At 50.3% G+C, this 27,373-nt stretch overlaps 2 protein-coding genes across 8 annotated transcripts; both read right to left on the reverse strand.

The window, feature by feature from the left end:
- Positions 1–1,569: 1,569 nt before the first annotated feature.
- Positions 1,570–10,528, reverse strand: SLC11A1 (solute carrier family 11 member 1). 2 transcript variants are annotated; one of them, XM_081142672.1, is made up of 15 exons: positions 10,382–10,528; positions 9,723–9,856; positions 8,780–8,902; positions 8,377–8,496; positions 7,477–7,583; positions 6,984–7,054; positions 6,587–6,654; positions 6,289–6,444; positions 5,482–5,640; positions 4,066–4,155; positions 3,818–3,937; positions 3,262–3,411; positions 2,745–2,818; positions 2,179–2,332; positions 1,570–2,056 (listed from the first exon to the last, which is right to left on the reverse strand). In XM_081142672.1, the coding sequence occupies exons 1-15, from the start codon at positions 10,386–10,388 to the stop codon at positions 1,946–1,948; spliced, it is 1,644 nt and encodes a 547-aa protein (XP_080998798.1). In that variant the 5' UTR covers positions 10,389–10,528; the 3' UTR covers positions 1,570–1,945. The 2 variants fall into 2 exon arrangements, with proteins under 2 accessions (XP_080998798.1, XP_080998799.1); XM_081142673.1 differs by having other exon boundaries at positions 8,401–8,496; positions 10,382–10,482.
- A 6,665-nt stretch (positions 10,529–17,193) lies between these two features.
- Positions 17,194–24,052, reverse strand: CATIP (ciliogenesis associated TTC17 interacting protein; the record flags this gene model as incomplete). 6 transcript variants are annotated; one of them, XM_081142287.1, is made up of 10 exons in its annotated part: positions 17,194–18,986; positions 19,207–19,295; positions 19,603–19,679; positions 20,519–20,643; positions 21,685–21,852; positions 22,040–22,126; positions 22,815–22,870; positions 23,186–23,386; positions 23,738–23,830; positions 23,984–24,052. In XM_081142287.1, 10 exons carry the CDS (start codon positions 24,006–24,008, stop codon positions 18,666–18,668), a joined length of 1,242 nt encoding a protein of 413 aa, XP_080998413.1. In that variant the 3' UTR covers positions 17,194–18,665. The 6 variants fall into 6 exon arrangements, with proteins under 6 accessions (XP_080998413.1, XP_080998412.1, XP_080998411.1 ...); XM_081142286.1 differs by having other exon boundaries at positions 23,723–23,830; XM_081142289.1 differs by having other exon boundaries at positions 17,358–18,986; positions 21,769–21,852.
- Between the last annotated feature and the right edge of the window lie 3,321 nt (positions 24,053–27,373).

A 27,373-nucleotide genomic window follows, 5' to 3' on the forward strand; every position in this document is an offset into this window, starting at 1 on the left:
CTCCCTTGATCTGAAATGATTGACCTTGGCCAGACCTCATCGCTAACCTCTTGCCCAAGGTAACCCCTTCGCTGGCCTTTGGCCCTCTCCCCTCTCTGCATTCCTTGCCCCCTAGTCCTAAATCCCAGGCTTAACTATTCGTATGACCAGCCTGCCCATTCCTCTGGGGTCCCCTTGCAGTTCCAAGAGATCTAAGAGCTCTCCACTGTCTCTGCGCTTTCACACAGACACCCCCCCTATTAGCATGCTCATCACCCCTTGACTATTCAGCTTTCAAAATCTGCCCAAGGGCCTTCTTTGGTTCTTACCTCACTCTTTCCAGCTGTGCCCGACTCGCACATCGATCGTTCCCCATCCCACTGGATAGTGATTTGTTCTAGACTTGGCTGCCCGCCCCCCCCTTCCACTGGAACTCCTTGAGAGCGATCAACTTTAATTCGGAAATCTGCCTCCCTCCCCCACATCTAGCACTGGGCTGGAGCCCATTTAATGCGTAATTAATTATGCAGGGGATTCAGCTGACGGCCCCTCCAGGAAGCTGGAGAAGGGGCTGAGAGATGCCTTTCTCCACTATCCGGCTCCCATCCATCCCCTCCCTCAGCTCGCGTAGGCCCCACTTTCTCCAGGACCAAACCCGGGGAAAGGAATCGGACGGCCTTCTTGCTCAGGTAACCTCTTCCACCGTTGCTCTGGCTGAGCCAGACCCGTCCCATTCCGTCCCTCCTTGAGGGCCCCACTGGCATCGTTGCCCTTTTAAGAAAGAGGAAATTCTTCTCATAAACAGGCGCCCCATCCAGAGCGCGGAGCTTGCCCCTCCGAATCCCCAGGAAATTAGGGGTGCTTCCAGGCACAGCGTTCACTCCAGGCTCAGCCCTGGGGAAAAACCTGGCAGCCCCTTCTCATCGCTGCAGCTCTGGGGCTGGGGTCGAAGGGACTGGAAGAGGCCGGAGGAGGGACTTGGGGGAGCCTAGAAACAGCTCAGGGAGCGTCTGTAAAGGGCAGCCCCAGCTCGGGACGAAGGTGTGTGGGGCGGCTCCCAGCGGCAGCGACACAGGGGGTTCCCCGCCCATGCAGCTTTCCCCTTACCCGCCCCCCCCCTCCCGGTGTCTGGGCAGATCGGAGGCCCCAGGGCGGGAGGCCCGACGCTGGCCTACTCTTCATTGGCCTGGAAGGCTGAGGCCTTGGCTGCGAGTGCAAGCCCTCGGGACCGTCCCTGCCCCTAGAGGGAGCTGTGAGTCCGCGCCCTGGGAACGTTAACTGCGCGGCTTGGGAGTCCTGGCCGCTGGATTTCCTGGGGAGATGGCAAATGAATTGGGCCTTGGAGGCGGAGACTAGGGGGTACCTTATGACCTGGCGCCTGAGGGGAGGAGAACCGCGCCTCCGTCTTATTGCCTGGAAAATGGGTTGCTGGTGGAACAAAAAGGCTGAGGCTACTCCAGCGACAGGAGCTAGACAGCCAGAGGAGGAGACACTGGAGTAGGTGGCTCTTCTTGATGGTTCAGGGATTTTGTGCTTTCCTGGTTTCCGTTCCCCTGCTCTTCTAGATGAGAAGAGACCTAGCATGGACTTAGCATTCATCAGACTCTATTTTAAGTGACAGTTTGGAGCCTGTGTCCTGCCCCCAACTGAGTCAGTCTAGTCACTCCTATAGGTGCTCAATAAATACTTTTGGATTTTTTTTTTTTAAGTCCCATTGCCAAGTACTGTGTTCAGGTGCGTTACAACCATTGCAAGGTTGGTGTTGTCCCATTTTACAGATGAGGACACTAAGACCTGTAAGTTAATCACTTGTCCAAACTAGATAACAGCAGGTCCCTATGGAACCCGGGTTGGCCTGCCTCCAAAACTCCCACACCATCTGCTGCCTCCGTATCCCCCATGCCGGCATCCAACAGGGCAGTCTGCAGCACTTCCTCCACTCCCAGAGCCAGGTCCAGGGGGGAGTTCATACAGAGGGCTCCTCCTCCTGCTTCACTTCAGGAAGCCCATACAAGAAGTGTTGGTGGGAACTGTGAGTCAGCAGGGTGGCTCCATGGGCAATGAAACAGGTCCAGACCTGGGGTAGGGGTGATTATGAGAACAAGACCTCTGGGGAAGCCCCAGTCCATCTCCCTCCTCCCTCCCTTACCTCCTCTCCTTGCCCTCCCCATCCCCAAAGCACCGCTGAACAAACAGTACCAGGTAGGTGGTGAGGCCCAGGTAGGCTGCAGCCAGCAGGGCTACAAGCCCAAAGTAGGCAGGGTGGGGGAGGCTGGGCAGGTAGCTGACCACGAAGTAGAGGTTGATGGCACAGACCAGTGCCATGATTGAGGAAGTGATGGCCTTGCTTAGCCTGGAGAACAGGAAGGAAACTCAGGACTAGCTGCATCTCCCCCTCTCCAGTGCCCACAGCCAGACTGAAACGGGTGGGGAGAGTAGGGCGATAACAAAGCCAGCTTCTCTGGGCTGTGGGATCTGCAGCAGACCCCCGCCTACTTCTGCCTCGTGCGCCCTCCAGTCTCCACCTTGGTGGGATTTTTCAAGAGCAGAGTCTGAGGTGAAGGTGAAGAGCTCAGGTTCTAGAAACAGCCTCCACCCCTAGACTTCAGTCCTGGCTCCCCCATTTGTGTGACCTTGGACAGGTTCCTTAACGTCTCTGAGTTTATCTGGATAATGGGGATAATAATGGCAATTCCTACCTCTGGGTGATTGTGAGGATCAAAGGCGGTAATGCAAGTCCAGTGCCTGGGAAGGGGAGTACTCACCAGCCATTGGCAAACTCCTGCATGAGCGTGGGCATGCTGGTGAACGTGAAGATGGGCAGCACAGCAAAGGGAAGCTGGGGAGAATCGGGAGCATGGGGCTGAGAGACCCTGCCCTCAGAACACAGCAAGGACAGGAGGGGACCGGAGCTCCTCTCATCCTCTGCCTGGCTGTGTGCCCTTGGGCAAGTCTCCTAACCACTCTGAGCCTCAGTTTCTCCACCTCAGTGCCTTCCAAGCTTGTGGGGCTCCAGAGCAGGAGAAAGTGTTTGGGAGCTGTGGTCCCAGGCTGCCTGAGTTTGAACCCCAGTTCTGTCACTGGTCACTTAACTGTGTGCATCAGTTTTCCAAGCTGCAAAATGGGGATAACGGTGGTTTGTACCCCTGGTCTGGCTGTGGGATTTGTTGTTGGCAAGGTATGTTTAGACTGTGCCAGGGAGGAGGGTTTTGCTCAATATAGGGGACTGTTGTGGTTCCTGTTTAGCTTCACGGGGGGCAGGGGTGACAGGGATGCCCTCACCAGCAGGCTCTGCAGCACATTGAGCAGGTCGTTGAGTCCTGACAGGTCTCTCAGGTCCCTGAAGAGGGCCACGAGCACAGTGGGCAGGATGGCACAGGAGCGAGTGAGGAGGACTCGGGCGAAGCGTGGCCACCTCAGCTTCAGGAAACCCTGGAGTACGGGGTGGACACCCTAATGTCTGGGTGCAGGACAGCGGATTCCAGAGGAGGGACCTCTGTCTTCCCTCATCCCATCTCATGCCTGGGGAACCCTCTGTTTTTGCATCTCCGAAATAGGGGCAGCTCTGTTTTTAGTAGACAATGGATGGAGAGAAATTCGGGGAGTTCCTTTCCCACAGCTGACTGCTGCAGACTCAAGAGTTTTGGATAAAAGCCTCTTATTAGTCCTGGGCCTGCAGCCTTGGGCCAGTCGCCTCACCTCTCTGCATCTCCGTTCTGTCATCTATAAAGTGGGGCTTATAATGGCTGCTTTAGGATCTGGGCTGCTTTAAGGGTCAACAAAGCCCGTGTCCCAGTAGTGTGCCAGTTCACCTCGCACCCCTGGCCCCAGGGCCCACCTCCATCACAAACTGTCCCGCGTAGGTGCCAGTCATGGTGGAGCTCTGCCCCGCCGCCAGGAGGCCCACCGCCCAGATGTAAAGGGCTGCGGGGCCAAAGACGCAGCCCAGCATCACGCCCTGGAAGGAGGGGTGTGGTCAGACTGTGGCCCCGCCTCCCGCACGGCCCCTCCCCTTAGTGGGCGTGGCGGAGAGCCGAGCAGGCTGTGCCCTTCCACGCCCAACCCCCCCTCCCCCCGCGCGCTTACTCCTTGGTAAATGTCCACGTCCACTGTGTGGTTGTTCTTGGGGAAGATCTTGGCGTAGTCGTGGAGGCTGCTGTTGGCACAGACGTTGAACTGCGGGCACCGGGGCAGTAGGAGGGAGATGGGAAGTGCACACTCAGTCTCAGAAGCTCAGGCCACCAGTCCTTGACCAGGGGTGGAAAACTGGTGGCCCTTGGGCCGACTCTGGCCAGACATATTTCGTTTGGCCAACGAGTTGTTTTTTTCTTTAATGTGAATTTACTGCCACCATTTAAAATTGAGAACTCACATGAGAACCCTGTTTCCAGGGGTTTGTAAGAACTGGCGTTACCACAGAGAGGCACATGGCTGGCAGTGACTCAAGCTGCCCCACAGTCCCCTTTTCCTTACACTGAACCCACTTCCCACAGCTCTGTGACTGGCCAGGTCTTGAAGACAACGGTTTGCCATCGCTATTTAGACCTGTCTCCTTGTGTCGAGGAGCAGCGTGAGACCCAGGGAGAGGTGTAACTGTGAAGATCACATAGCAAGGCAGTGGCAGTGCCCAGGTCCCCGGAGGCCTGGCCAGTCCTCTCCCACGGTGGTCAGCATTCAGTAAGCACCCAACACTGACCAGCAGTTATTAGAGCCTTGTGACAGAGACCCACTCAGAACGGGAGACGGGCACAGGCTGAAAATCCAAGAGAGCCAGAAAGAAGCTAGCTGGCTCCTTCTCTTTCAGACTCAGCTCAAATGTCACCTCCAGAAGTCCCCTCCTGACCACCAGGGCTAACGGAGCCCCTCCCTCATCACATCCCCAGTGATGTTTCATCACCTCCTTTATTTTCCTTTGCAACATTGTCCACACTCTTCCCTTTTGTACTGATTTGTTGATTTGTTTCCTGTCTGCCCACCACCCTCCAAATTTAAACTGTAAGAGGGCAGGGTCTTCATATCAGGGACTAGGGACACCGCCTGATACACAACAAATGCTCAGTAAATATCTGCTGAATGGATGAAAGTTTATTTGCTAACAAAAATTATGAGAAGAAAATGAGTGCCTGTGCATTCCCACTCCACGCTCATGCTCAGACATCCTCTCCCCCCAGAATGCCCTCCCCTGCAGTTTGCTAGGCAAATCCTGCCCAATCTTCCAGGTACAACTGGAATGCTGGGTCCCCTGAGACTCAGCTCCTCCCTCCCAGGCACTTTCCTTGTGTGTCTGTGCCTTGTAGCACCTTGTGTGACTCTGACCTCAAGGGTCTGCCTGAGGGGAGCTGTGTCCCCCCAGTGGGTTGGGGAAGAGAGTTCCAACCAGAGGCCAAGGTCACAGACTCCCTCTCCTACCAATGCCTGGAGTGTAGAGCAGAGTCTCAAAGGGCTTAGCTACGTTGCCTGGGGTCCCCAGCAATGCTAGAGGGGAAGTGTGATGTGTCTCACCGCAGCCTGGTTGGTTTGCTGGTAGAAGGCCTGCCCAAAGACAGCCACAACAAAGAGGTTGATGAAGAAGGAGACTGACAGGGCAATGGTGGCCTCGATCAGGAAGTACATGTTGGCTTCTCGGATGTCAGCCCTTTGGGTCCGGTCTATCTCTCGAGACTACAAAGGTCAAAGGGGAAAGAATAGCCAAAGTCTCTCAGAGCCACCCCAACATCTCCACTCTCACACCTCTAAGTATGTTCTCCTCAAACCCGTCCTTTCTAAAGCCCCCTACATGGCAGTCTGGGACAGGCCCTGGTCAACTGACCCCCTTCCTACATGCCCAGTTTATTTCTCCTCAGAGCCTTTGCCTTCACCATTCCCTCCACTTAGAATATCTTCTCCTCTTATCTTCCTTCCTATCCTTCCTTCCTCCTATGTCTCAAAGTCCCCTCCTTACAAAGGCCTTTCCTGACTACCTTTTCTAAAGTAGCCTCTCCTCAGTCACTATCACACTTCTCTGTTTCGTTTCCTTCAGAGCACCTTGCACAATCCAGAATTCTCTCCATCATTTGTTGATGTGCTCATGGTCTGTCTTCCCCACTAGAATGCAAGCTCCAGGAAGGCAGAGAACTTGTCTTTTTATCATCGACTCTGGATCCCAGCACACAATAGGTGCTCTGTTATTAGATATTGAATGGAGAATGATTCACTTCCCACCTAAAATCTGGAAGGCAGGAGCCAAAGGGGAGGGGCTCCAGGCTTGGAGGCGGGGCCAGTGTGAAGCTAAGGGACCAGGTGCCTCTCCCTTCCTGCCCCTCTGTTCACCTTGACCAGGGCTGAGTGCAGGTAGATGTTGTGGGGCATGATGATGGCACCAACGATGCCCACGGCCTGCAGCAGCTCTGGCTGGCCGCAGCCCGGGCACGACGGCAGGAGCAGGCCTCGAAGAAGTGGTCCCTGAGCGGGGCGTGCCACCACGTACTGTGAGGAAGAGCCTGGTCAGACCAAACCTTGCCCCTGCAAAGCCATGCTCACCTTCCCCCCTGCCCCTGGCCCCTCAGGCTCTGAGTGGGGCAGAGAGAGGGTGGCCTTGGTGGAGGGTGCTGCAGCTCTGACTTCCTACCTCATAGCCGAAGGTCAAGGCCATAATGGTAATAAGGAATCCAAAAAAGGCTTCCAGCTTCCGCAACCCTAGGAAGAGAGCAAAGGGGCAGAAAAACAAAACAAAAAAACTGTAACGTATGCAATTATTAATGGTGAAACCTTGAGCACTTTGTTCTAGGCCCTGTGCCAAGCGCTTAACATATGTCACTTCAGTGAATCCTCACCACAACCCTGTGACGTCCGTGCTATTATTTTTCCCATGTTACAGATGAAGAAACAGAAGTCTGAGTAACTTGCTCAAGGCCACACACAGTGAGGAGCTCAGCGCTTCCCCAGAACCGCGGAGCATCAACTGGCTCTTGCATTCACTTGCCCAACCCGAAGTGCAGTCCCTCCGAGATGAAGGGCATACCCACCGTAGTTATCCAGGAAGAGGAAGAAGAAAGTGTCCACGATGGTGATGAGGACACCACCCCAGAGAGGGATTCTGAAACCAGAGTGGCCTGGGTCAGCCCAGCCTGGTCCAAAGGTCCCAAACTCCCACCCTCAGGGCTGAAGACCGAAATCTGACCTCCTGGGAGCAGGGACCCAAGCGGCCCCAGACAGATACAGGAGAGGGGAGCAGTGGGACTGTGCTGGAGATGGAAAATGGCCAAGATGGGTGGGGGACCAGTATGGCAGGGAGCTTGGGGCTGCTGCCCTGAAGCCTGCAAGGTCGCTGACATTGTGTGACTTTAGACAAATCACTGCATTTCTGGGTCTCTGTTTCCCCACCTGGCAAATTGGGCAACAACTCTGAGTCAGAGGAAACTGCAAGCTGAAATGGACACAGGGAAGTATAAGGTCTGGGGAAGAAGAAGCCGCTGTTCCCAGCCCTGGCCTGAAGATCTGGGGCCCCTGGGGCAGTACCGTCCAGCCGAGAGCAGACTGAATGCTATAGCTGTGCCGATGACCTCTTGCATGTCCGAGCCAACAATGGCTAGCTCTATGGTTAGCCAGAGGAGAATGCGGGGCACCTAGGGGAGGAGGTAACCTTCACTAAGGCTGGTCAGTTGTTTGTCTCAGTCCTACGCTCACCTTTCCATACTCAGTACTGTCCTGCCAGGCTAGAAGCCTGCAAACTACATTTGCAGGATGGCCTTGCCAGCTGGCTTCCAGTTGGGTTTGGCAGGAAACACTTAGGAGAGATTAAAAGACAGGGAGAAATCGTTTTCCCACTGCTTCTGGTGGTGTTTCTGGCAGTGGCACCTGCAAAAGCACCAGGCCACCTAGGCTCCAGCAGTACTGGTGGCCATCTCAGCAGAGGTGGCGATGCTCCCAGAAGTTCAGCAGCAAATGATGGCTCTTGGGCTCCTGCCCAGCAGCTTTCTGACCTCTGGGTAACACCCTCCTTCCATTGCTTGCCCAGCCCTCCCAACACCTTGTGGCTACATCCCTGCATGAAATATCTTTGAGATATCTAATGGTGAATTTTGGTTTTCCTGCCTAGACACTGACAACAGCCAAGCCCCCAGTGTCCACCCCAGCCAATGACCGTCCCAAGCTGATGACTACCTATATTTTCCCTTAAGCAAGTCATTTCTCCAGGTTTCAGTTTCCCCTTCTAGAAGATGAACAGGGCATGACTAGCATCCCTTTCAGTTTGTGTGCTGTTAGTTTGAGCCTCAGTGTTCTCATCTGTGAAATGGACTTTTAACACCCCCCCCCCCCCCCCCCGAGATGATGTATTTATTTGATCATGGAAGCTGTAAGTGAATGTTTTGGGTTTGGGGCCTGTGGGTGTTTCCTGTCCAGGCCCACCAAACTTACCTTAGAGTAGTAGAGATGGCATACCTCGCCCAAGTCTTTGCCCGTCACCACGCCCAGCCGGGCAGCAAGTCGCTGGCAGAGCAAGCCCAACACCGTGGCCCACAGCAGCACCCAGAGCAGCTGTGAGAAGGCAGGAAGAGGCCTTCAGCCAGAGGGGCCAGTCTGCTAACCCTGGAATTGATGGCACCCTCTAACCAAGAACATTCCTTGGGGACAAAGTGGGGAGATGGAGTAAGAAGACCAACCTCCTCCCCTGCTCCCCATATACCCCACAATCTGGCAGGGATGTCCTGGGGACCCTTTCCAGCCCATTTGAACTTAACATCTTCTCCCAGGAACAAGCTGGCATCTCCACCTACTTAACCTGGTCACCCCCCTCCCCACAGTGCCCCAACTCAATTACTTTGAATCCAGCCACGGCGCCAGCCTGTAGGTCTGACTCGATGTTTCCTGGGTCCAGGAAAGCGATGCTCATGAGGAAGCCGGGCCCCGTGAAGGCCCACAGCTTCCTCAGGCTGAACGTGCCCTATGGGTGGGAGTGGGGTTAGAGGGTCCTGGGTATAGGGGCTGTAATGACTGGCCTTGGCCCACACCCAGGTGAACTACAAGGGGCTTATCAGCCCAGGCTGGCCAGCTGGGCCCTCTATTCCCCATTCCTGGAGCCGCACCCCCCAGGGGTTAGTGGACTAGGGATGGGAGGAACCCAATGGGTTGCTGTCACAACCCATTGACTTTTTGGATCCAGCACAGTCAGCAGCTTGCCTACACCTGACCAGCTTACCTCCTGCAGGCCCTGACTCTGCAGATCCTCAGCCCCCAACAGGGGTTTTTCCTGGGGTCAGGCCTCCCTGGTCCAGTTCCTCCCTCCCCAGCCCCTTGTCAGACCATAGGCCCTCCTCTCTGGAGTCCACTGAGCCAAGGGTCTCCCTGCCCCCATTCCAGGGCTTGGTCTGGCAGCCTGGGATCTGCTAACGATTCTGGAAATGCAGGGTGACCGGGTGACCGCGTCCTAAAAGCCAACCCACAGCCTCCTTCGCTTCTCCTGATGTCCTTGTCCAGGTCCTTTAACAACAACAAATCCTCAAGGCTCCAACCTGAATTCACCCCAAGTCCTTCATAGGAAAGCTGAGATTCATCCAGAAAGCCACTGATAATTTTTAGACAAATGATAAGCCAAGTGCCAGAGACAGAAGCAGAAGGGGGGCAGTCACACTGTCCACCACTGCTGCTCAGAGCTGGAAGGAATTTGCCATGGTCTTCAGGAGACTCCCTCTGCCAGCCCCTGAGATCCCCCGATATGGCCCTATCAATCCTGAAAGACCCAGGGAAGTTTCTAGCATTCCCACCGGTTTTGTGTCTGGAATGGAGATCTTCTCTTTCAGGTAGGTCGCTTCAGAGGGCGCTTGCTCTGGCCCTGTGCTGGGTGGGCTGGAGATAGAGTCATAGCTGGGCCTGCTTAGCCTTTGGGGACCCCTGTCACCTGCAAAGGGCCCCATGAGGCATGGTGAGTGACCTGTTTCTTCCTGGTGGCCTAGGGCTAAAGCCATGTGTCCTACTCCCTTGCCTCCTCCCGGCAAAGTGTGGAATTAAGGCCCTTGACTCCCATCTTGGCTCCACCACCTTCCCCCCCCTTGACCAAATGTTGAAGAAAATGTAGGAAGCGGAGCCTTCAGGATTACTTTCCTTCCGTGTGAGCGTAGAGATCCCCAAGTCCAGATCTCTTGCCACAGAGGGTGTGGAGAGGGACACCGGGCTCTGAGTAGGGCTGCCCGACACTGACACTTGTACCCCTTGGCCTCACCCCCCCGCCTCCAGCAGCCCAAGAAGTTCCAGGGGCTCCAAACGCACAGAGATCAGACAAAGGGGTTACTATGCCCTTGGGATGCAAAGACCCCAACCCCAGGCTCGTGTTCAGAATGGTGGTCTAGACCAGGACTCCCATGGGGGACCAGGGGCCTCCTTTGCCTCCCTGACTCTCCCCCCATCCCTGGAGGGGGCTACTCACCTGTCATGAGGACAGCAGGTCAGGCACTCTGTGTGTGAGCGGCGTGCTGGGAGCTCCTCAGCTCATGCTTCCTCTCTGGGTGCCGGTGCACGTCAGTGTGTGAGCCCACACCCTCGTACCCATCCTCAGTGCAGCTTGGCTGCCCTCACACACATGGGGTGTTGTGAAACACTTTCCAAAGGCAGAAGTGGCCAGCTCTGGAAGAAGGGCCTGGTTGGACTTCCGTTCCCCTTCCAGTCTGAGCCCCACGATACCTGTGGCTCCCTTCCAGATACCCCATGTTCTGTGTCTCCCAAGTTAGCTCTAATTTCAAGATGCTTCCCATCACTTGGGCATTCAAGTTCAGATCAGTTTACTACTCCCCACTCACCTCCTGCACAAGCAGTCAAGCTCTTCTCCTCTTCTGTCTGAAGCCCCTTGACCACTGGTAGGGCTAATGGGAGGGAGTCCTGATGGCTACCTTGGCTTCAGTTTCCCACTGAGTGCCTCAGAGAAAAAGACCTTGCAGACACTGCCACAGGGACATGCATTCAAGGCTCTGGCCAAGGAGACCCTTAGAAGAAAGGGACACTGGAATCCTGGTCCTGGCTTTGCCACTGATTCACTTGAGATTGTCACCAGATCGTGTCCTCTTTCTGAGCTTGTTTCTTCTGTTAAATGAAGGGTTCTAACTACCTAAGAGGTTAAAATTTAGATGCCTGAGGAGACCAGGCAGGTAAGATAAACTGAGACAGATTGGGAGCAAGAAAAACAGTGCCAGCTCAGTGTTTAATGACAAATGATGCTGAGCCTCCGTGTCAGGGGTCAGTAGAGAATGGTGGTGACTGTAGCAAAACAGAGGTCAGGTACTATGTCTGAGGAGGACAGTGTCTACAGACTTCCAGCCAATGGCCATGTGAGCCCACTGTCACCATGCCTTCTGATTTGTCAAGGTTGCTGGAAATTTTGGAATTTTATGCAACATAGGCTTTTTGGATGCTAGGCTCAAAAACATTGAAAATATTGTGTAACCTAAAGAAAACATCTCTATGGGCTGGATTCTACTTGAGAGGTATCATCCTATACCCCCTGGGTAAATGGTGGGCAAAACCCTTCCAGCTCCCAGTTTCTTCCCCTTGCCAGCTTCTGTGCTCCCCACTTTCCTCCTCAGGTTCTTCTCTTTCCCATGCCCCTCACACCTTCTATCTGTGGCCTTTTTCTGTCAAGAAGCTTCAAACCAGAATTACTACGGAACATCCAAAGTCTGAGGCCTCAAGAGCCAGAGAGAAATCAAGTCAGGTTCTCAGGCCCAGACCTGATCTGGGAGATGATGTATCCCCATGTTGAATCAAAAACTTTAGCCAAAGCTTGGGAATCCAGGCTTGGGGGAGGCAGCCAATTCCCCGACTCCTCGTTGATGAGGGGGTCTGGAGGGACTGGAAAATGAGGGAGTAGGTAAATGATGAGTCAGGGAGGAGAGAAAGGCATCGTGGTTTGTGCAATCCTATTGCACAAGCTCCCCTCGTCATCCCATTTCCCAATCACTGCCTTGGGTGTAACAGCATACTGTGATGGTTCATTTTATGTGTCAACTTGACTGGGCCATGAGGTGACCGGATATTCGGGTGTGTTTGTGAGGGTGCTTTTCGAGGAGATCAGCATTTGAACTGGTAGACTGAGTGAAGTAGATTTCCCTCCCTGCTGTGGATGGGCCTCATCCAGCCAACTGAAGACCTAAACAGAACAGAAGGCTGAGAAAGGGAGAACTCTCTCTCTCTCTCTCTCTCTGCCTGTCTTTGAACTGAGCTGGTCTTCTCCTGCCCTCAGACTTAGCTCCGACTGGAACTTATACCATGGAACATACCTCTCTTACTTCTCAGGCCTTCAGACTGGAATCATATATGCCATTGACTGTCCTGGGTCTTCAGCTTGCACAAATTGTGGGACTTCTCAGCTTCCATACTTGTGGGAGCCAATTCCCTATGTATGTATGTTTGTATGATCCATCTATCACTTTCTATCTATCTATCTATCGGTTCTGTTTCTCGGAGAACTATGACTAAAACAGATGTCTTCTTTTTATCTTTTGTGGAGTCTTACCTATAGTTAGGAACTCAGTAAGTATATTGATTAATGATTGATCAATATCCCACACATCCTCTAACTTAACCATTATAGTGTAATGGTTAAGAGCAGAGGTTCTTGACAGAGTAGCAGAGGGTGGGAAGCTACATGAGCTAGAGGTCCAGAAATCTGCACAGTGGTCCCCTTGGACCTGGAGCTGTGGCTGGATACTGAACCCTGCATGTGCGTGGTGAAACTTCATGAAATCCAATTCACTCAAAATGGATCACAAACCTAAATGTAAATAAAAAACTTTTAGGAAAAAAGTAGGAGAAAATCTTTAGAATCCAAGACTAAACAAAGACTTGTTAGACTTGACACTAGAAACATGATCCATAAAGGGATCTCATCAAAATTAAAAACTTTTGTTCTATGAGGGACCCTTTAATAAGATAAAAAGACAAGCTAAAGATTCAGAGAAAATATCTGCAAACCACATATTTGACAAAGGACCAGTATCTAGAGATAGAAAAATCTCTTAAAACTCAACAGTAAAACAAAAATCAAACAATTCAATTAGAAATGGGCAAAAATCATGAACAGACATTTCACCAAACAGATGGCAAAGAAACCCATGAAAAGATGTTCAGCATCATTAGCCATTAAGGAAGTGCAAATTAGAACCAAACTGAGATATCACTACAGCCCTATCAGAATGGCTAAAATAAAAGACAGTCACAGCACCAAGTGTTGGCAATGATGTCGAGAAACCAGACCACTCACGTTGTGGGTGGGAATGTAAAATGGTACAGCCACCCTGGAAACAGTTTGAAAATTTCGTTAAAAACTGAAGATGCGACTATCATATGATCCAACAACTGCTCTCCTGGGCATTTTCCCCCCCAGATAACGGATGATTTATGTTCCCATAAAAATCTGTACATGAATTTTTGTAACGGCTTTATTCATAATGGCCCAAACTGAAACTACCCAGACTGTCTTTCAAGAGGTGAATGGTATAGCCAAACTATGGCATATCCAGGCCATAAATATACTCCTGGGCCTTTATGCCAGAGGAATTAAAACTTACGTTCACATAAAAACCTGTATACGAATGTTTATGGCAGTTTTATTCATGAAAGCCAACAGAGGAATGGTTAGACTAACTACAATATAAACCACGGACTACTAGTCAGAGGTAAAAGGAACAAAACTATTGATCCACACCATGAACTTGGATGATTCTCCAGGAAATCATGCTGAGTGAAAAAAATCAATCACAGAAAGTTACATATTGTATTGTTCCATTTATATAACATTTTTGCAATGACAAAGTTTTGGAAATGAAGGGGGCGTGGAGAGGGAGGTGGGTGTGATTATGAAAACGTAACTCAAGTCCTAGCTGGTTTGCTCAGTGGTTAGAGCGTCAGCCCGAGGACTGAGGGGTCCCTGGTTTGATTCCAGCCAAGAACACGGACCTTGGACCTCGGTTGCAGGCTCGACCCCCAAACCCAGTCCGGGCATGTGCAGGAGGCAACTAATCGGTGTCTCTCTCACTTTGATGTTTCTCTCCCTCTTGCTCCCTTCCACTCTCTCTGAAAAGCAATGGAAAATATATCCTCAGGTAAGGATTAAAAAAAAAAAAAGAAGAAAAGAAAACGTAACTCGAAGGATCCTTGTGGTGTTGGAACTGTTGGTGGTGGCTACACAACACCACACTCCTGATAAAATTGTACAGAACTTAATATGCACACGCACAACGAGTTCAAGTAAAACTGGGGAAATCTGAGAAAGCTGTGGGTTGTGTCCGTGTCAATGTCAGTATCCTGCTTGTATTGAAAGCAGGCATTCAAACAGATATGTGTAAGTCCACATTCACAGCAACAGTTTCACAACAGCTGAAAGGTGGAAACAACCCAGATGCCCATCAACAGGTGCATAAACATTATGCTACGTGACATGGAAAAACAAAAATGGTATGATTCCGCCTGTACGAGGTACCTAGAACAGGCAAATACACAGAGCAGAAAGCAGGATGACAGTTGCCAGGGGCTGGGGAAGGGCAGAGGGGAATTAGTGTTTGATGGGTACGGGGTTTTTTCTGGGGTGACTAAAATGTTCTGGGAATGGATAGTGGTGATGGTTGCACAGCAGTGTGAATATACTTAATGCCACTAAATTGTACACCTAAAAATGGTGAAAAGGGCACATTGTACATATAGTTTACCACCAAAAAGAGTGGGAAACATCCTGCTTGTAATACTGTATTATAGTTTTGCAAGATGTTACCACGGGGGGGAGGTGAGCAGAGTAAATGGGATCCTTCTGAATTATTGTTACAACTACATGTGAATCAGCAACTGTCTCAGTTTTAAAAATGGAAGAAAAGAATGAATCAGTGAATGAATATTATACCTCAAAAATTGATTTGCCACCACCACCACCATGACAGCCTCTGGAATCAAATGGCATGGACTTGAATCTTACTAGCTCCATGACTCAGGCAAGTGTCTTAGGCCCTCAGTTTCCTCACCTGTAAAGTAGGGACAATAAAATACTTACCTCGAAGAATTTGTATGAGGCTCAAGATATATGCACCTAGCACTGTGCAGTTAGTTGTTTTGTAAATTGAGCTCCAAAGTGTCATTGGTCACTGTCAGTTCTTGAGAACTCCAAATGCATTTTCTGATTCTTGTGGTTTAATTTTAAGGCTCGCCCTCCAAAGCCTTGGATGCAGTGTAGCTCAAACATGAGACATTTGTGACAATTAAATAGCAGAGGACAATTCTGATGCAATATATCATAAAACGGGAAACCATCAAATTAAACAAGAACGGGCTTTATCACTAATGCTGGTTTGGGGGAACAGCAGATTTAACCAAAGAATTATTAAAGGGAGAAGCATGACCAGGATCCCCCCAGGGCCAGGCTGTGTGCTCCTTCAGTGTCATCCCTCCCTGTCTCCCCAGGCAACTCACAGCAATGAGGCTGCTGTCAGTGACAATGCAGTAGGGAGTGGGACAGTTTCTGAGTGCCTGGGGAAAATGGAGAAAGACAGTATACGGTCACGCCTACTCTGGATATATCTAAAGCAGGAGGATCTCTCTCTCTGTTCTAGCATCTGACTATAAAGAGCCACATCTGATCTCTTTATGAGAGTGTATTCATGCATGGACTTGAGCCAGACTCCCTAAGTCCAAATCTGGCTCTACCACTAAGCAGGTGTGTGCCTTGGCCTTACATTTCTCTCATCTGTAAAATGGGTATAATAATAGAACCTGCCATATAGGGGTGCTGTGAGAATCACATGATTTACCATGTATCAAGGGGTTAGAATAGTAAGTACTGCATAGGGCTTGTTCTTATTACTATTCATTTCCCTTTGCCTCCCTGGCCCTCACACTAGGTCAGTTCTGCATTAAATACTCTAATATTGCATGCATGAGCTTCCTTGTTAGCACTTTCCGCAGTCTATATTTACCCATGGGATCCTTGACTGATGTCCCTTTCCCTTCTATGCTGACTCTGTGCTATGCAGGCAGGGCCCAGCCCTGCCCTGAAAGTATGCCCACATCCTAGCCCAGTGCCTGGCACTTCAGAAGTACTCAAGATTTGTGTTTCCTTTGTTCAGAGAAATATATATATCTTAGTATTATTGAGCAAAAAGAGAGGGGTCATAGAAGTTCCAGGGGCAAATGATACCATTTAAAAACAATCGAGTTTTGAAATGGATGTCAAAGAGCAGGCAGAGAAGTGGTCAGACTCCTTCCCAAGTCGCCTGATACAAGACAGCAAGGCTCTGTGGGCTGGATGTTTCCGCCTTCCCCTTTGCCCCACTGCCGCAGAGTATTGGGACTGGAGGGGTTATTGGGATCTCTGCAGAATTGTTCTGGGTGCACTGGGCTGAGTCAGCCTTGGTTTCAGTTCTCCATAGATGAACAGAACTGGTCAGGGCCCTGCCTACTGCACTATGACTGAGTACTCTCATCCCCAGCCTCTCCTGCCCTGTTGGGCTCCAACTTCTGTTCCCAACATGCTATGCTCAGAGCCTTTGCACTTGCCGTTCCCTCTGCCTAGAATGCTTTTCCTGCAGCTCTTCACAGGTCTGACTCCTTGTCATTCAGGTCCCAGCTCAACTGAGACCCCAGAAGCCCTCCCTGAAGTCCACCCTCAACTCTTCAACTGTGAGTCACTTTCTACCCATGACTTGGTTTTCATAAATGTCTGAAATTTCATATATGAAATTATCTTTTGTGTTTATTGTCCATCTCCCCATGCTACCTGAGGACAGGGACTTTGTCTTGTCACTGCTGACCTCCCAGTGCCCAAAATAATCCTGGCACATGGCAGGGGCCCAATATTTGTTCAATTGCTTGCCTGATTGAATGAAAGGAACTTATTCTCCAGTGCTGTCTACTAGGGTAGCCACTAGCCACGTGTGGCTATTTAAATTGAAATGAATTTAAATTAAAATAAAACTCCAGTTCTTAGTCATATTAACCACATTTCTAGCCCTCAGTGGCCACATGTGAGTAGTGGTTACCATATTGGACACTGCAGGTACAGAACATGTCCATCATTGCAGAAAGCTTTGTTGGGTGGTCCTGCTCTGGACCATGCACATACATTACACTTTCTTACTTTTACTCTACCTGAAATGCTTTATCTGACCCTTAATAAAAATGTTATACACATGGAGAACTTGGCAATATGTTCAAACAAACAAACAAAAGCCTTAATATCAATGCAACAACTACACTCCTCAGAATGTATCCTTAAGAAAATAATTGTTGACATATGCAAAGATTTAGCTACAAGGATGTTCAATGCAGCAGTGTATGATAGCAAAAAATAAAAATAAAAAGGTCAGGGGTGGGGGGCAGAGATTGGTTACATTATGATAGAGTCATCAAAAATAGAAGACTATGTAGTTACAGGGAAATATTTTCAAAATGTATTGTTAAATGAAACAGAGGCTGTTACAACACATGAAAAAAGTTACAAAACGAGTAGCTTGGGGTGGGATTCTAGGGAGATTCCAGCTTTATCTGTTTGCTATCTAATGTTTGAAACTTTCCAAGAATACAATTAAGTATGCAGTTACCAGTTACTGAGCATCAATTACTGTATGATCTCATTTTTTTGTTAAAATGAAGTCCCTTGGGACTGTGATGACCAGATCAAACATTCTATATAAAAGTGTTTGACAGAGTAATTGCTGATCAAACACCAGCCACCTTTATGCTAGAAAAAAAGAGTAGAGAGAATATTGGCCAAGACCTTAAGAGTGGCCACTTCTAGGTAGAGGAATTGAGGTGAATTCACTTTCTTTTGGTTTATCACCTTTTTCTAAGTTTTCTCTAATGAACGTGTATTTCTTTCAATATGGGGAAAGGGAACAATAAGATACATTATTAAAAATTCTTAAGGTTCAATTAAGTTTTCCATGAAACCTTCCTTCCCTGATTCCTAGGTCATGAACTAGCCCCCACCCCCAGCCTTGTAGCTATTAGCTCGTATTGTTTACCAGAATGCAAAACTTCTCTGATCCCTCCTCTGGCAATAGCAGGTTCAGATGAATGAGTTGATGGAGGGCACCCCCATTGCCAGCTGCCTTAGGGGAGCTTGCCTAATATTTGCTACTGAGCAGCAGCCCGCACTGGGCAGAAACAAACTCCTGGATAGACTGACATTAAGCAAGGAACCTAACGGAGGTGATGATCACCTGCCCCGCTTTTCTTCGCCCGGAGCTGGTAAATGGGGACCTTGCGCATGAATTATGAGGGTTTCCGCGCAACAGTCAGAATGGGGAGGGAGGTGGAGTGGAGAGCTGGCAGCCGGTTTCTGGAACGCTTTGGAGGAGATGAGCAAGTCGTCCAGATCCCTTGTCCATCCCTCCCCCGACGTCATCTGCTCTTTTTCTTTGGGGGCGGCGGCGGGCAGTTTTGCTAAGTGGTATCCGGAGTGATTCTGAGCGCCAAGAAGCCCCTGCGCCCCTAACCAGCGACTAGGCGCGCGAGGCCACAATGTAACCTTCGGGTTTGATCCTTCCCACGTGCTTACTCTAAGAGTTACTAAACCTTCCTGTGCCTCTATTTCCTTATCTGTAAAATGGGGTTAGTGATAAAAATAGCATTTAGGAAGAAAGGCTGAAATTCGCTCGATAAACAAAGTTAATAGTTTCTATTCTTAGCCAAGACACAAGACTGGCCAGGGAAGGTCCCGGCGCCCTTTATTCCCATCAAAACCGCAGCAGGGAAAGCAAGGCTTCGTCCATGGCAGCAGCCTGGGCAACCCGCCCCCGGCCCGTCCGGGGGCTTCTGGCCTGCTGCGCTCCCTGCGCCTTCGCGGGTTCCAGCGCGCGGAAGGGGCTGGGCGCGTTGGAGGAACGCAAGGCAGGGGTGGGCGCGCGGCGCGCGTCAAAGGGGCCGAAGAAGTTGGCGGCGAAGGTGACCACGTCGGCAGGCTGGCGCAGCAGCAGGAACAGCAGGAAGTCGGAGACGATCGCCTGAGCGTCGGGGTGCTGCTGCAGATACCTGGTGTGGCTGAGACGCAGCTGCTCCTGGCGGGGGCCGAGCCTGAGCCAGACCCGAGCCGGCCCGGGACCCTCGCACCCCAGCAGACCCCCCCTTACTTCGCTCCAAGGAGAACTTAGGGACGCCTCCCAGCCCCCTGGAGTGCGCATTGCAACCAGAGAAATCAGTGATGGCAGGATGTTTGCGGGGGGGGGGGGGGGGGGGCGGGGGAGTATGGGGACCCCAGGCTTGCTGCCGTCTCCTCACCTTCCGTTCCAGGAACCTCGAGTACAGCTCCAAGTCCTCCTCCCACTCCAGGGGCTTCTTCTCAAATACCGGGGGAGGCTCAATCTCATCTGGGTGCGGAGGGAGGAAGGTTGTGTGTCCCGACCCCAGAGCCTTCCTGGGATTCACAGGGATGCCCAAGAACACCCAAACTGCAGGCTCAGGTGAAACCCCAGGGTTCTGCCCATGTGGACAGAGTTGCTGCAAGTGGTTCCCTGCAAAATGATCCTCTAATTGTCTTGAGGTCAAGGGCTGGAGGGCAAAGCTTTTCCATCTGATCTCCGGCTCTGATCGCACCCACAGCACACTCAGTCCAGCCCCTGATCGGGGAAGGCCCTGGGTTTTCCGGCTTTCCCACCAGCTAGAAGCTTCACTCACCCTCCTCCCTCAAGACAGGCATCTTGGTGATCATGCAGCAGCTGGAGGAGCCCACCTGGATCCTCTTGGCCAGGTGCCTGGAGTACCACAGGAGAAGGTGTGCATCTCCCTGACCACCCACTCCCTGAGAGGCAGCCAGCCAGGGCTCCCCTTGACTGCTGCCCTCATATTTATCTTTGAGTTCCCAGTTCAAGTTCATTTCTAATTCCCCAGATAATGGCCCCTGCTTTTCAAACTGGGTACTGTTCCTACCCTTGGAGATGTGTGCTCGTGTGACAGGGCTGGACTGAGACCTTTATAGAGTTGTAAGCACTAAAAAAACCATGAGCCTCTGACATACGACGTGCAAAACAGAAACAAACATGCTAAGTTAGGAACGAAGGAAGGCCAAGGATGCTCTGATTACAGTATGTTTTGAGTGTGGTGATTATGGCAATACCTCTTTGGAAATTTCAAGAAACAAATCCTTCTCCCCCTCCCAAATTTTCTCATAGTTTGATGCCTGGCTTTGCTGGTGACAGCTTGGCAGTGTGCCAGCATGCCTCTCACAGCATTTTATCGAGTGCTGAGTTGTTCAAACCTTGGTGTTTTTCAATGTTAAACCCAACACCTGTGCCAGCTGCGTTAGCTATGCCTTAGGCTCTGTGGATTTGGCATGAACACCCTCAGCCATTTAGGGCTCTTTGGTGAGGTCTGGGAGGCCCTGTGAGGTACAGGAGAATGAATGAATGAATGAATGAATGAATGAATGAATGAATGAATGATATGGATAAAGCAGGGCACTCAGGTCTCAACAGCAACTCTTCCTGGTGGTGTCCCCAGAAACAGCAGTCTTCCTTCTCCCCATTACCCTGGGTGGATGAGCGCCCCGGCTGTGCTCAACACTGCCCCCCCGGCCCCACCATCAGTAGCTCACCCATCAGACAGCAGGTAGAACTGGCAGGACACGGGGATGCCCTCATCCGAGTGTGTGGTCTGCTCCACGATGAACACTTCTGCCTGCCGACGGTCCACCTGGATGGTCTGCGAGCCCAGGGCTTGCTGGCAGCAGCCGAAATGGAGGGAAGGAAGTGAGGTGGATGCCCACCAGGGTCTCCCCACAAATCTTTCCCTGGCCCTTTTCTCCATCTTATAGCTTCATTCCTTGTTCATTAGTGATAAGCAACTCTTGGCTGTCTGACACTCAGGTGCCACAAGATTTGAGTTGTGCCCCCAAAGTCAAGTTGGGGGGTTCCCCTCATAGCCAGCTCCAGCCTGCTCCTGCCCCACCCCCTCCTCATCCCCTCTCCATGACCAAGTGCTTCTAGTTGGCAGATTCTCACAAGGATGAGGGTCATCCAATTAGGTGTGAGTGTGTGGGGGCGCTATTTGGGGGGCAGAGGGCAGTGAGGCTCTGGGGGCTGGGACTAGACTGAGGTTTGTGGCCCCCTCATGCTACGGGCAGGATGCCCTGCTGGAACTAAAACTTAAACCCCTGTTAGGGCTGTGGCCACGGGGATGGGGGTAAATAGCATGTGCCTGTTTGTGCCAACACATTGCTGTCATGTGTGATAGAAATGACTAGAATGTCATTTACAAAGTTGGTCCAATCAACCCCCAAAGTGTGTGTTCAGAGGCACGGCTTTAAAATCACATATTGCAGGAAGTCCTAGGTATGCTGATTATGAAATTTTAGCCAAAAGAAAAGAAGAAGAAAAAAGGAAGACCCTTCAGGGTTGAGACATAATAAAGAATATTTAAGTGTACTTGGAGATAGCGCATTTCCTGATATTAAAATGTGTCTTTAAAAGCAGCCCTCCACTATGTTTATTTGTCCTGGCTGACTTTTGTGCAAGAAAGTGTTGCTTCCCTCAACAGCTCACCTTTCGGCCTCTCTCACTCACTCCACCGGCCCCACACTTGACCTTCTAACAAATGCGGTCTTACTTTCTCCTGCCTTTGGAAGTCCCGCCCCCTTGCCCTGGTTTTACCCCCATCCTACCCCCTCTTCCACTCCGCAGTTATCTCTTCTCCCACCTCAGCATTCCCCTGCCCCTTCTGCTTCTCCCCAGGCCAAGTCCCCCACCCAGGGAGATCCCTCACGTAAGTGGAATAGCAGAGTTTGCCCTCGGCATCCAAGGCCAAGAAGCGGGCACCACTGGGCACCATCTGCCTCCAGGCCATCACCCTCAGCAACAGCAGGTTGGCAGCCTCGGAGATGAAGCCCGCAATTGAGTCCCAGGGGAAATATGTCACTTCAGTCGTCATTTCCTGTTCAGGACAAATCTGGGTTAGGAACATAGAGCCAGAAAGGGGTAGGGAGGGTGGGCAAGCCAGGTGTTGGGCATATGGTCCCCACCGAGTCCCCGCTCCGGGCTCCTGGCCTGACGCCATCTGGTCCCTGCTCCTGGTTTCAAGAGGACATGGACTACCGCTCCCACCTGGCTCTCCCGCTCACCTCACCCTCCTTGACACTCCTGGTCATGGCCAGCTGACTCCCCTGCTTCAGCAAACTAGTCTTCCGCTCTATGGGGAAGATGGGGAACTGCGGGCCAGAGCACGGACGGGTGATCAGGGACTTGCCTGATTGTACGTGAACAGGACCGCCCCCGCCCCCCCTCCCCGCCAGGCCACCTTGTCCATCTCCTTTATAAATGAGAAAGCCAAGGGGAGATTTAAATAGAAAACCTTCCATGTGTCGGACAGCCCAAGGATAGAAGTCACATTGTGGTCAGTATACAGTTAAAAAGCAAGTGCACTTCAAATACAGGTTTTAAAAGGTGGGAATGGTTTCTGTGGGAAGGTTCTTAGGCAAAAGGAGCTTCCCAGGTATAAACAGGTCACATTCCAGAAGTTAATGAAGTGGCTAGGGCTTGTTACGAGGGGCACAGAGCAGAAAAATTTGGAAGCAGGTGGTGACAAGCCCTTGGGAAAGGCCTGACTCTGAGAAAGGTCAGCCCACATGGCCCCAGGAGATACTTGGCTGTGAGGCTGCAGGGGGTCCAAGATGGGCTGGAAGCAGCGTTTGTGTATTAGGTCAGCAGAAACAACCTGCTGCTGACCTCCAGCACCCCGGATGGATGGCTTCCCAGTTTTTTGTAAGGATTACAGGGTAACTGCAGAGACAGCTAGGGTGACATTCTATTGAGCCCCCCCTTCCTCCCTCCCTTTCTCCCAGGGTGTCTGTTCTCTCATCCAGGATTGGAGTCAAGGTTGGAGGCCCCAGGAGGTACCTTGATGAATTCCTGACTATGTTGTTCCATGATCTCCAGTTTCCACGTGAGATAGCCTGGGGTGGAAGGAGGAGAACAGAGCCATAGAGGGAGTAGGGTTGGAGGTTGCAGGAGGCTAAGGGTGGTGGCCCAGGCTGAAAGACTCAGGTATAGTGTGGCCACAGAAAAAAACTAGACAAAAGCCATGCTCTTGTCTTGCATCTGTGGCTGTGATTAACCTCCCTGTCACTCCCATCTCCCACACACCCTCTGTGCCTCATTCTGGTCCCAAGGTGAAGTCCAAGGATTGGTCCTGAGTAAAGTCCTGGGAATGGAGGAGGGGAGGTGGAGAAAGGCCGTGGGTTAAGGGCATTAGGCAGCAGGAACTCTACCGAGGACAGAGCTTCCAAAGCGCATTTTGTCCATGGAGCCGCGGCTGAAGGCATGCACGAGGGGGCAGTGTGACATGGTGCTCATGTCGTCTTCGTGTTTCCCTTTCTGCACCTCAATGGTCAGCTCTCCCTGAGGCACCCCTGTGTTCGAGACCATGGCCAAAGTCTCCGAGAAGAACAGCATCTGCAGCTCCTCCTGCCCTGGGGGTGAGAGTCCCACGGGGACAGATAAAGCCCCAGCTCCTAGGCCTCAACTCTCTGCCCCCCTGGCCACCAGCGTCCCACAGTCCCCACCCACTGCCCCCTCATCGGCACCTCCCAGGCAGCCCTGCCTCCCCTCCATCCGCCTCTACAGCAGCCAGCAGGTGAAGACGCACCCCAGCTACCCCCATGTCCCTGGGGTCTTCCTTTGAAAAATATTAACAAATATCAGCTCTTTCCAAGTCCCAGGAGAGAGAGAGGCCAGGTCTGGGCCTTCTCTCCTCTCTTCTCCCCACATTTGGCACCTCCCCCCCACACACACCCCAACACACACACACTGCCCAGGCTCACGAAGGGAGTTGAGGAAGCAAATGGCTTCAGCATTGGCCTCCGGGGGTGGCAGACTCTCTGGGGTTGAGGCCTGCTGGTCTTTGGCTCTGGAACCTATGGAGGGAAAAGTGGCTGAGATGGCCCACCCGGGGAGAAAGGCAGGGGTGGGGCAGTGGTCCCAGAGCCGGATCCTCCAGGCCACCCCAGGCCAGGTTGTGAGGGAGAAGATGGCCCTCCCCTGCCCAGCCCTCGCAGCCCTCTTCCCACCTTTGGATTGAACTTTAGAAGACATGCCGCCTGCTGCCTGCTACCTGGTGTGTATCCAGCTGTCTCCATGGCAACTGGGAGCTAGCTACTGCCTCTTAAAGGGCCGTCGACCCACTTCACCAAACACCCAGATCTTAGAGGACAGGGTGGGAACTGCAGGCGGGTTCCGGGACTCAGCCCGAGCCTGAGGTATTGTCCAGCAGAGGGAGCATGTGACATTCTTAAGAGGCAGGAGGGTGACCTGGGTCACTGGATTAACTTTAGACGTTGTGGCCCTGATACAGAAATGCCCTAACAGGCACAGAACCCAATTAGATTTTCTTCCCATCACCATCTATGCCCCCTATATCCTCTTCCACCTCCACCCACCCCCTCGTTCAGCAATCACCACACTGTTGTCTCTGTCCATGAGCTCTTTCTCTTTCCCCCAATCCCTCCACCCCCTCCAACCCCCCCCCCCGAACTGTCTGCCTGTCAAGTATAATTTTAATATAAATAAATAAAAGAAAAATCTTGACATAAAATCTTAGTCATCTAAGGAGACCTGTTGTCGTCATGGTGTGCCCCGCCCCCCCCCCCCCACACACACACCATATCACTTGGGAAAGCAATTTTCAAATGGCTTTTTACTGGATTATTATCTATCAACTTCAGGAAAATTTAGAATTATGTGTGGAACTGCTTAAGAGAATCAAACTAACAGTGTTAATGGGGTTTTTTTGTGTATAACATTGTGAATATTTGGTATTTCAAGTATTTGAAATGTTTAAAATAATTTGGCATGGTGGGATGCCTAAGAGATAAGCCTGGAGATTCTAATTTAAATCAGACAGTTGAATAGTTGATTTAGACTGTTCTTTGAAGTTAAATTCTTACTGGGATTGTAAAAACATTAAAACAAAAAAATCTTCAAACTTACTATATATGTTTATTTATTAGATTGCAATAAAAGTACTCAGGAGGTTGGTTTGTCAGTCAATTGTTTTATTTTAAAAATGTTTTAAAGAGAACTGAGTTCTTTTTATTTTACTTAATTTTTTCCAGCTTTATTGACATGTAATTGATATATAACAATCAATTACTTTTTTTTCTTCTATCCTCACCGAGGATATATTTTCCATTGCTTTTCAGAGAGAGTGGAAGAGGGGAAGAGAGAGAGAGAGAAACATCAATGTGAAAGAGACACATCGATTGGTTGCCTCCTGCTCATGAACTAACTGGGGCCGGGATTGAGCCTGCAACTGAGGTTCATGTCCTTGGCCTGAATCAAACCCAGGACTCTTCAGTCTGCGGGCCGACACTCTAACTACTGAGAAAACCAGCTAGGGCCCAATCAATTACTTTAAAAAAAAAAAAAGAAAGAAAGAAATATGGTAATCTACTTATATATAGGATGAGTAAGTACAATACAAACTGCCTAAGGTTTTAATTTTAAAAAGACCAATTAGTAATCAAAGCCCCCTTAGAAGTTATTCATATTCACTAGATTTATGATTAGAATGATATGACTGGTAAGTTGAACTTAAAAGTTTTTGAAATGCTTATGTTTAAAATTTGCACTTTAAGAAATTAAGTATTAATTTTTAAAAGTCAAAGTGAATTATGAATAAACCTTTCTCTGCATGTGACTCCAGTGGCATTAGGAAAATTCACAGTTGCTTTGGAAAGCAGTTTATTAGTTCCTCAAAAAGTTAAACGTGGAGTTACTGCATGACTTAGCAATTCCTCTCCTAGGTACATACCCAAGAGAAGTGAAAACATCTGTCTATGCAAAAACTTGTACACAGATGTTCATAGCACCATTATTCATAATAGTTAAAATAGTGAGAACAACCCAATTGCCCATCATCTGATGGATGGATAAGCAAAGTGTGGTGTATAAATGCTGTGGAATATTATTCAGCCATAGAAGGAGTAAAGTACCGATACATGCTACAGCGTGGATGAACCTTGAAAACAAGTTGAGGGAAAGAAACCAGTCCCAGAAGACCACACATTGCATGATTCTATTTACATGACATGTCCAGGATAGGCAAATCTAGAGACAGAAAGTGGATCAGTGGTTGTCTAGCTGGGGGTGTGTGGGGGAGGTGGAGGCAGGGAGCAACATCAAATGGGCACAGGGTTTCTATCTGGAATGGTATAAATGTTCTAAAATTAGATGGCGGTGATGGCTGGAAAACTGTGCCTCTACTAAAAACCACTGAATCATGTACTTTAAAAGGGTGAATTTTGTGTTTTATGTCAATTATATCTTAAAGTTGTTAATAAAGAATAGAGGATTTAAATAAAATCTAAAAAAACCCAAACTGTACTGCTGTCATATGTGAATTACAAAAAGTTTGACAGTCTTTTTGATTATTAAGACAAAGTTTAAAATAAAAAGAGCAAATTGTGGTCTAGATGCTCTTTAAGGGGGGCTCATGCAGTTCCCCTCTTATTGTCTCCTGCCCATCTCCCTTCAGAGCTCCCCTCATCCATTCACCTCTTCTTGGTCAGGCCCCTCTAGCCACCTCCCGGGAACCCGTTTTCTCAACTCTCTCCCCCCTCCCCCATTTCCTCCCACTTGCTGCTGGGGGAGAAAGCAATTTGGCAGAGTGACTCACAGAGAATCAACATCAGTTTGTTGTCTACTTTTTGACCCTCTGGAAAGAGAGCTATCAGGAACCTTTGCTACTGTCCTCTTAGAATCTAATAGCTTTGGAAAGGACGCTCTGAAGTGGGTTGACATACTAGCAATTTGTCTGCTTTGGGCAGGTTGGCCTCTCTGAGCCTGTGGCATGGACAGCCTGTGCTCTCCCAGCCACTAGGGTGGGCATCGACTGAACAACAACCACTAATAGAGAGGGCTCATGACGTGCCAAACTCTGCAGATATTAACTCATTTAATCCACACAGTCACTTCTAAGGTGGTGCCAGCATCATCCCCATTGGACAGATGAGAAACGGAGGCACAGGAAGGTTAAGTAACTTACCTAAGGTCATCCAGTTAATAAATGAAATGTGTGGATTTCAACCCAGGTGGGCTGGCTCCAGAGTCCCTGTTCTCAACCACTTTGTTTTATTTTCCCTGATGGACTAGCCCCAAGTTCATTAATAACAGTACCAGGAGAGAGAGACTGCTGTTGACTGACAACACTGCATCTCATTCAGTTCTCCCAGGCCCTGCAGAATGAGCCCAGGGTTATGAATCACCTGTCTGGTGTAACCCACAGCCAACCAGAGGCAGAACCTGTATTAGTATCAGGACCAGTCCAACTCCAAGTCCGTTTTCTTTTCTTTTTTTAAAAATATATCTTTATTGATTTCAGAGAGAGGAAAGGAGAGGGAGAGAGAGATAGAAACATCAATGATGAGAAAGTCATTGATCGAGCCTGCAACCCGGGCATG

The sequence above is a fragment of the Miniopterus schreibersii genome (genome assembly GCF_964146895.1).
Source record: "Miniopterus schreibersii genome assembly, chromosome: 7".
In the NCBI taxonomy this organism is placed as follows: Eukaryota; Metazoa; Chordata; class Mammalia; order Chiroptera; family Miniopteridae; genus Miniopterus; species Miniopterus schreibersii.